This window comes from Artemia franciscana, unplaced genomic scaffold (genome assembly GCF_032884065.1).
Source record: "Artemia franciscana unplaced genomic scaffold, ASM3288406v1 Scaffold_2003, whole genome shotgun sequence".
NCBI lineage: Eukaryota > Metazoa > Arthropoda > Branchiopoda > Anostraca > Artemiidae > Artemia > Artemia franciscana.
The window spans coordinates 11099-21392 of record NW_027063058.1 but is presented as its reverse complement, the minus strand read 5'-3'; the positions used below and the strand labels follow the sequence as shown (position 1 = coordinate 21392).

The following is a 10294-nucleotide window of genomic DNA, read 5'->3' as shown; positions in this document are numbered from 1 at the left end:
ATTGGAGGGGGGCCTAAAATCTTGGAAAACCCATAGAATGGAGGCATCGGGATGAAACTTGGTGGGGAAAATAAGCACAAGTCCTAAATACGTTATTAACATAACCGGAACGGATCTGCTCTGTTTGAGAGAGTTGGAGGGGGGGAGTTAATTCTGAAAAATGAGGTATTTTTAACTTACAAAGCAGTGATCAGATCTTTATGAAATTTGAAGTTCGGAAGGATATCGTGTCTCAGACCTCTTATATTAAATCCCAACCGGATTTGGATAAGTTTGGGGGAGGGGCGGAACCTAAAATCTCATGAAAATAATAAGCACAAATAATAAGCACGGTGGGAAAAATAAGCACAAGTCTTAGATATGGGATTCCCATAACTGGAACGGATCTGCTCTTTTTAGGGGAGTTGGAGGGGGGACAGGATTTATTCTAAAAAATTAGAAAAAATGAGGTATTTTAAACTTACGAAAGAGGGATCGTATTTTAATGAAATTTCATATTTAGAAGGACCTCGAAACTCAGATCTCTTATTTTAGATCCCGATCGGATCCAGTGTCATTAGGGGGGAGGGGGTCTTGGAAAACGCTAAAAGTGGAGAGATCAGGATTAAACTTGGTGGAAAGAATAAGCACAAGTCCAAGATTGGTGACTGACATAGCCCGACCGAATCCGCTCTCTTTGGTGGAGTTGGGGGGGGAGTAATACGGAAAAATTAGAAAAAATGAGGTATATGTAACTTTCGAACGGGTGATTAGATCTTAATGAAGTTTGATATCTAAAAGGATTTTGTGCTTTAGAACTCTTGTTTCAAATCCCGACCAGATCTGGTGACATTGAAGGGAGTTGGAGGGGAAGCCGGAACTCATGGAAAACGTGAAAATCGAGGTATCTTACGAATGGGTGATCGGATCTTAGTGAAACTTAATATATAGAAGAATATTATGTGTCAGATGCTCCATTTTCAATTCGAATCGGATCCGGGGACATAGAGGGTTGGATGGGGAAAACAGAAATCTTGGAAAACGTTTAGAGAGGAGAGATGTGGACAAAACTTGATGGGAAGAATAAACACAAGTTATAGATACGAGAACGACATAATTGGTATGGATCCGTTCTCTTTGGGGGAGCTGTGGGTTGTTAGTTTGGAAAAATTGAGGTATTTTTAACTTTTGATATTTAAATAACTTTTATTTTTAAATAAAAATAACTTTTGATATTTTGAATTTGATATTTAGAAGGAACTCATTTCTCAGAGCTCTTATTTCAAATCCAAACCAGATCTATTGACACTGGTGCTTCTGGACGTGCTTGGACGATGAAAGTTGGTAAGCGTGTAAGGGATCTGTACAAATTGACTTGAAAGAGTTGTTTTCCCTGATTCAACCATCTGGGGGGCTGAAGGGAGAAGAAAAGTTAGAAAATTGAGGTATTTTTAACTTACGAGTGTGTGATCGGATCTGCATTAATTTTGATATTTAGAAGGACCTCGTGACTCAGAGCTCTTATTTTAAATCCCGACCGGGATTAAGCCTCTGATTTTCCTTTTAAAGCAATCTATTGATTCTTAGAATTTTGCTAGAGCTCATACCATATGAGCTCTTAGCTCTTCCAACCTTGTCACAAGTGCCATCTAAGCTCTTGTTCAATTATCGAACAAGCGTCAATTATGAACGCCTTTGTTATATTGCCCCCTTCCTCTCCCAAGATTTTGCTTATTGATGCCCATGTCATATTGAGCCCCTCCCCTTAAGATTTTTTTCTAATATCTTCCCTTGACGGAGAAAACTAAGTGCAGCTTGGACGTGGCTCATTTGTTCACTTTTCCTTTTATCTAGCTCGTTTTGCACTTCACTATTTTTAATCGGTATTTTTTTTCATTTAATAATCATATTGCTATTTATCATATTTATTCCTATATATTCCTATTTCAATTAACTCGTTACGGCCCAAGGCAGGTCAAAATAGGCCTTTGAGAAAGATCATGGCAGGAAAGAGAGGAGAACTTTGAGCTAGGACTTCGCTACCCAGAACATTTTTTTTTTTTTTTTTTTTTTTTTTTTTTTTTTTTTTTTTTTTTTTTTTTTTTTTGTAGTGTAACATTGTAATATAGTAAGTGCTAGTTTTTATTTTTGTAGTGTAACATTTCAGTGCGAAAGTATGCCTCCAGGCATGTGTACTGGTTTGTCATATCTATCTATGTAATTGTTGCAAATAAAAAATTAGCTATCTAGTTGTGTGCCAGAGTTATAGATATTCAGATTTAATTAAACTTACATCATTAAAAAAAAATTTTCGTATTGAATGAAGCTGAATTTTTTTTTCGAAGTTCAAGAAAGGGCAGTCCCTAAAAATACTCTAGTATACCTGCTAGAAAAAAAATAATAATAATTCGCTCAAAATTAGTCTCATTGTATAATTTCACATCTTTAGAGGTTTTCTACTGTGCTAACTTCCTTGATTGAAATATTCGCAGACATAGGATGTAAATTATTTTACAAACGGAGAGAAATTAAAAAGAAGTTTAAGAAAACTTCTGGAAGAAGTTATCGGTCCTAGAAGTAAGTTGTTGTTTTTCGGGATTTGAAGCGTTCTAACAACAGGTCATATGCATCCGTATCACTCAATTATTCTAAGCCTTATGTAATCACTAACTTACTTGGGTGTCAATTTGGTCAATATTCACTGAACATGATCATATATTACTTATCTTGCTATTGGTAGGGGTTTATTTACCTGCAGTAAGTAGAAGTATTAACGTTTGACGTTTCCTCTTCTTTTTCTTCCAGTTTTAATGGCTCCGTTTTAAAGTTTGCTTGTTATATTTCTTTGTCAATAATCCTTTTTTTAGGTGACGCTAGTCGTCAACGTGGATTTACAGATTCTCATTATAAAGCTTTAAATCGAATACTTGGCTTTGAATATAGATTTCAAGTTTTGGCTTTTCCTTGTAATCAGTTTGGTGAGCAGGAGCCAAGTACCAACTATGACATCAAGAATTTTGTGTACAGAAATTATCGTGTTGAGTCTCCTGTGTTTTCGAAGATAGATGTCATTGGTGATAAATCGCATCCGGCGTTTAGAAACCTTGTTGGTAAGTAATTAGAATAAGAAAATTGAACTGTTAAACTGAGTTTCATAGGGTCAAACTGAGTTTGCTTCGTTATTTGTATGTTTTATATAGTGAAAAAAGAAATCACCAATACAACAGCACAAACACAGAAACAAACACACACCACACAACCGAACATAAAAAATATAAATTATTAAAAATAATGATAAATATAAAATAATAAATAACAAATAATATATAGTGAATAATAAATATGCACTTATATAGAGGGTCTGAGTGTTGTGATATTTCTCCTCTAATTACGCTAAATTCTTGGGTATTTTAACTATACCACTTTACCTTTAGTCTAAAAATCTTGAATGTTTCTATTTAATTGCTGGTTTGATTCTTTTCTCCTGCTTCGTCAGAGCATGATGCTTTGTCAACTTTTATTTTATTTTTTGTTTATCTATTTTAATGTTTATTTATTAATAGCATTTAAAACTACTGTCAGTCGTAGTTGAAGCATTCAACTACAACTGACAGTAGTTTATTTATTGTATTATTATTGTGGATATTATATATACATAGTATTATACATAGTATTATTTTATAGTGTATTGTTGTGGAATTTCACAATAAGATAGATTTTACAACGATCAAACCGCTACCCTTAGAATCAAACCGCTACCGCTACCCTTAGAAAACCACTACCCTTACAACGATCAAACTGGTTACCCTTAGAATGACAAGAAATAGCTACCCGAGTAGGACATAATATAATTGTTGATATATAACCGTCAAGAATTAGCTCCCTGTAGCTACTTTATAGCATAACTTCAAATTCAATTTTTATGAACTCACTATAGATGGCCCAAGATAGATGTGTTAAGATACAAAATAGCGATGTTTTTGCACAAAATTTGTTTTTTGCCTCTTCCTTGGAATTTGTTTGTTGAGTAAATTCATTACAAATTTGATTTCGAAAGCACGACTGCTGAAAGAAAGGGGTCTTTGTATTGGTATAGTAAGCTTCTCTTATTTCTTTCTTTACTTTTCTTTCTTTTCTCTACTTATTTTCTTGCTTCTTACGTTTATTTACTTATTTCTTTCTTTATTTTAAAGACTAAACTTTCTTTGATTAAACTGTTTGGCTTTCTTATTTGGAATAATTAGTTCTGTCAGTTTATAATTTACTTGGTTCTAACTTAGAGTTTGACTCCATGTTATTTAAATTTCATTTTTTTTTTTAAGTCCCTTAAAGATACTTCGGAGATACAGTACCTTCTGATGTATGCCCAGTGGACGCGCTCACGATGATAAAGGGTGAAATGGCGTCATGTACTATAGTTGTCTGTACCAGGCCAAGTCCGTGGGAATTAATTACTAGCACTTCTTAGTCCCAGCCTGTTACCTGTGTGCACTTCTACCACAAGAATTTTTTTCGGCGGGGGATTTGCCGCGGGATAATACGCCTAGCACCATATATATAGGCCTAATAAATCTTATTCTTCTGTTTCTCTATTTATTGGAATATTTGAATATTTTCGCTGTTCATATAACAAATTTAAGGCAAAGCAATTGGTAGTGTAAAAATAGCCTGTTTGACATACTCTCTCTCTTACCTATGCCAGATTGAGAATGCAACAAAGTGCAGGAACTAGCTTTTCAAAAATATAAGATAAAGGTTCCGCAAGTCTCATCTCCAAACAATGGCACAAAGAACTGATCTGAATGAACTAGTATCTGAATGGTGGCTAACCTTAATACTTGAGCATGGAACATGAGAATTTTTTTGTATTTATTGATTTTGTGACACGCATAATACATGCATAAATTAATTTTACGAATAAAAACAGACAGAAACTAAGTTGTTAAAAAGAAAGTATTGCAACAAAATGTGAAGACTGACATTCAAACTTAAAACAAGCATAAGTTAATTCGTATAAGAAGTCTAACTTAAAATGAACTGAAATTTCTGCGAATGAAGAAGTGAAACCAAACATTTACACCAAACGAGGAGCTGTTTTGAATAGTTTCATTTTTTAATTGTAGGTTTTGTAAAGAAATCCAACTTTCTTGAAAATATAATACTATAATGTAATAATACTAGCAAATTACTTTTTTATAGTCTACCATTGTACCAATTTTGATTAGTTTTCATCTCTTTTTTCCTATTAAATCTATTCCATCCACTTTTATAGAAGATATATTAGCTAAGTAAAGCTTTCAGTTTGACAGATTTCGGTAAAGCGCAAATGACAGTCTAGACCTTGGGGTGGGAAGGGTACCAACAGCGCACCCATTTATGGTAATTTGTGTTTGTTGTAAGTTGGACTTCAATTATTACTTAGTTTCTGTTCGCTCTAAGTTTCACTGCTGCCCGTTTCATTCTGTTTATTTATTTTTTTCATCCGTAGAAACACCAACTTGTTCAAGAGCTTGTAGGAAAAAAGATTTAGTTTTTTGTACTAACTCTAAATATGTATTTGATTCAAATATCGGATTAAGATTGGAGTTAGATGTGAAAATAATTTACATGTTTTCAGTAAAGCGCAAATGACAGTCTAGACTTTTAGGTGGAGAGGCTACCAACAGCGCACCCCCATTTATGGTAATTTCTGTTTGTCTTAAGTTGGACTTTATTTATGGCTTAGTTTCTGTTCGTTCTAAGATTCAGTGCCGCCATTTCCATTCGGTTCAATTTTTTTCATCCCTAGAAACACCAACTTTTGTAAGAGCTTATAGGAGAAATTATTTTGTTTTTGTACTGACTCCAAATATGTGTTTGATTCAAATATCGGATTAAGATTGGAGTTAGATGTGAAAATAATTTACATGTTTTCAGTAACAGAATGGAAACTTAGATCTTTATGAGAATTTGAGAAACACAATAAAAACCTCACTAACCTTAATATATTTGCAGTTCATCAAAAAAGGATTCTTCATTTACCATGCCCACACGGACAAATTCACCCACAGTCTTAAAATTCTCAAAGTTTCTACTTGAAAATTTTTCAAGCCAATTGGACAGGCTTATTTTTTCTCTCCAACGCTTTTTGTATAAGAAGTTAAACAAGAAGCTATACAAATAAAAACATTAGTCCATCCCCTTATTCCTGGTAACGTTAAGATATAAATAAAAAAAGAACACCAAGGCTTGGGTACGTTTTATAAATGAATCCTGTTTTCCTGGTAACGTAAAGATATAAATGAAAAAAAGAACGTCAATATGGCTTGAGTACATCTTATAAATGAATCCCATTGTCCTGGTAACATTAAGATATAAATGAAAAAAGCACGTCAAGATAGCTTGGGTAAGTTTTATAAATGAATCCCGTTTCCCTGGTAACGTTAAGATATAAATGAAAAAAGAAGGTCAAGAATGCTTGGGTACGTTTTATAAATGAAGAATGATATGCAACCAAAAGTTCTGCTTTTTGTTAATCCAGCTGGAGCAAAACGCAAAGCAAGATGCCCTTGAAGGCCTCTAGTAGGAAGAGATAATAAGTCAAGATTTCGCGAGAATACCATGGGAGCGAAATAAGATCGAAACTGAATGGAGTTGGTTATTGCAGCGATGTGTTCAAATGTATTGGCCTTGGGCGATTTTCGCCGTGCTGAGTTGTTAGTAGTAGTAGTAGAATATAAAAAATCTTTTTCTTACGACTACATTCGTTAGAAATGGTAACCGATCATTTCTAACATTAACTTCCGTTTTTATTCTAGCCCAATCATCTATACATCCGGAATGGAATTTCTACAAATATTTGGATAATCCTGAAGGGAGGGTGATCAAAGCTTGGAGCACTAAAGTAACAATTGATGAGATATTCAGCGACGTTAAACGTGCTGTAGAAGAAGCAGGAAAAGACAATACTACAAAATTTCAAATCAAAGAAGAAGTTTTTAGTGAAGAAAGAAATAGAAGTAGTGACGAAGTTCTATTGAATGCTGAAGAAGATTCAAAAATTCCTAAGCCTGTAGTAGTCAATGAAAGGGTAAAGGATGAATTATAATTTCATAGGATAGTTCTTTCATAATTCCTGGGTTGTAGTGCTGCTGTGTCTTCAGTATCAAAATTTCCTTGAAGTATTTTTATTTCTATTGTTTTCAAAAGCAACTTAACTTTTTCAGTGTTAGTAAAAATTGATATTCGGTGACAATACCTGTAAATATAAAGTTTGTAGCTTTAAAACGAATTATTTTATGGAGTTTTCTGCTATATATTGAAATTTCGGTCTTCTGCTTAAGAAAATTAATAAAAAATTCGTAAAATTTTACGAATTTTACGAAAAGCCGAAATGGCTTTTCATGGTGCTTAAAATTTAATTAATAGTTAAGTAAAGAGGTAATAAGTCAAAGAAGTTTGTTACCTTCTATTTTATTCTTCGTGAGTTGACGAAAACAAAGCAAAGAGAAATTTACGCGGAATATTTTTTTTTTTATTATGTTTGATTAAATATTGCATGAAATGCCTATGGTTTTAGATCTGTTATTAGCTCTATTTTTTAATGTCTTCTATTTAAGACATAACCTACCTTAAAGGTGATGGTCTATGATGTTATATTTCTGGTTCCGTTATTATTATTTTTTTTTACCTTGTATTTGGAATTTCGTAATAAAATGGTGTTAGATACAGTTATAACTAATATATAGATAGATAATTTTTTTTAATCTGAAGATTCGTAGCAAAAAATCGACATCTTGAAAACGTAATGGACTGGAAGACAATAAAATAAAGGACAAATTGAACGCTCAAAGAAAATATCGTAAACAGTATCAGGGGTTATGCCTTAAGTTGTCCACTGTTTGAATTTTTCATATAACAAGTGCTTTATTAACAATTTCTCCTATCACATTTGCGGGATTTTCCAAAAAAATCATAAGTCATGTTTACCTCTAAATCAATCTAAATGGTGCTAAATGCTAAATGATGCTAAGATGAATCAGACTAATTGGCACATTCACATTTATTTTTTTAATAGCATTGTAGAAAAGGTTTAGATAATAAGACATTAGAAATCTTTTTTCCAAGAAATATCAGGACCTCAAGTTTTTGAGATGTAGTTGGGGCTTGAGCAAAAATTTTATAGCATGGATTTGTTCTTCCTCCATTCAAATCTAATGACTCCAACATGATGTATTATAAGCTGAAAATTGGAGCTATTATACTTAATGCTAATATTTTGATTGGGATATCTACCATTCTTCTCTTTGAAGAAATTGCATTCTGACTTCTGAAAACTCTCACCATGTTTTCGTTGGTTGTAATCCCGTTGATCATTGACCAAGATTCTAAAAGACTGAACATTTTTAGCCATCAACTGAAATTCCCTATATTATTTGGTCAACTGTTCCCTATCTTCTCGTTTGGAAGTAACTCTGCATAGTTCAGTGATAAAAATCCTAAAGAAACGTTGTTATTACTAGCATCATAGTTTTCATGTAGATATTACTTAAACCCTAATAGGGACCCTAAGAATGTGTGCAAGAAGGTGAGAGAAAAAAAAGAGGTGAAATCGACAACACACTCAGAGTCTTTCTTATTCATGTTGAAATATTTTATTGAAGAAGACATTAGATCTTATTCTATCCTTTTTATTTTCATAAAATATATGAAAATTAGTTTTTCTTTTTAGCGCAATCAGAGGCGATGCTATGGCATTGCTTATAGCAAAGGCCATACGGCTCTAATGTTTCATTATTTTTTTCCCAAAGGCATTTCATATGGAAGGGTTCATCGCATAAACTTCAGAAGGGACTCATTCGGTTTGAATCAGAAGTTTTGGTGGCCTTTTCAAGAGTCAAAAGAGATCAGAGGGCTACTAGCCACCCCCAACGCCCTTTTCTCCCCAAATGCATCGTATAAAAATTTTGAGATATCCATCTTTTTAAAAATTGTTAAAAGATCATTCAACAAAAACTCCTGGGTCGACACAAACCTCAGGGCCTGGGGGTGTGTTTTTTTAAGTTATGTCCTGGGGGTATATATGGTTCTTATAGAACTGATGCTCGTATAAACCTCAGAGAGGGCTCATTTCATTGGAAATTGAAAGTTCCAACTCACTTTTTAAAAGTCAAATGAGATCAGAGGGCGACTAGCCCTCCCACGCTCTTCTTTCCCATATACATCGGATAACAATTTTGAGATAGCCATTTTTTAAAGTTGTTTGAAGATCCTATAACAAAAACTTCAGGGTCTGCACAACCCATATGGCCTGGGGGCAGGCGTTGTAAGTTATATCCTGGGAGCATATATGGTTGTTATAAAAGGAATGCTCCAATAAACTTAAGAGGGCTCATTGATTGGAAATTGAAATTTCTATTTCACTTTTTAAGAGTCAAAAGAGATCATCTGGCAACTAGCCCCTCCCCCTCTCCCAAGCCCTTTTTCCCCAAACCCATCCGATAAAAATTTTGAGATAACTATTTTGTTAAAAATAGTCGAAACATCGGATAATAATACTCAGGGTCGGCACAACTCCCCAGGGTCCGGGAGTGAGCTTTATAAGTTATTTTCTGGGGGCATATATGGTTCTTAAAGAAGGGATGCTTGTATAAACATTATAGAGGGCTCATTTGATTGGAAATTCAAAGCTCTAGTTCACTTTTAAAGAGTCAAAACAGACCAAAGAACAACAACCCTACCCCCACCACGTCCTTTTTTAAACCCATGTGGTCAAAATTTTGAGTCAGCCATTTTGTCAAAAATAGCTCGAAAATGCAATAATGAAAACTCCGGAGTCGACACGAACCCCTATAGCACTGGAGCAACAGTTATAAGCTATGTTCCTAGGCCATATAAGGTTTTTATATAGGAGGGGGGGGTCGTAGGGACTTCAGAGGTGACTCATTGAAAGTTCTAGTTACATTTTTATGAGTCAAAAGGGATCAGAAGGTATCTAACCCCTCCCCAAACATACCCTCTTTCCCGCAAATGTATCGGAACAAAATTTTGACATTGCCAGTTTGTTCAAAAGAGGCCAACGATCAGATAAAAAAATATTCAGGGTCAACATAACCTACCCCCTCTCTAGAGCCTGGGGAAGAGTTGTAATTTATGCCGTGGGGGCATATAAAGTCTTATGGAATACGTGGTCGTATACACCTTTGGGGAACTCAAATGATTAGGAATAGAAAGTTCTAATTCCCTTTTTAAGAGTCAAAAGTGATCTGGTTTCCAATAACCCCTCCTCGCCTCCTCCACAAGCCCTCTTTTCCCCAAAAGGGTCCGATTGAATTTC

The 10294-nt window shown here is 34.2% G+C and overlaps 1 protein-coding gene across 1 annotated transcript; it reads left to right on the top strand.

Moving 5' to 3' along the window:
* Positions 1-1313: 1313 nt before the first annotated feature.
* On the top strand, positions 1314-7688 carry LOC136042784 (glutathione peroxidase 7-like). Its single transcript, XM_065727735.1, has 3 exons — positions 1314-1323; positions 2742-3089; positions 6777-7688. Exons 1-3 carry the CDS (start codon positions 1314-1316, stop codon positions 7064-7066), a joined length of 648 nt encoding a protein of 215 aa, XP_065583807.1. The 3' UTR covers positions 7067-7688.
* Positions 7689-10294: the final 2606 nt, after the last annotated feature.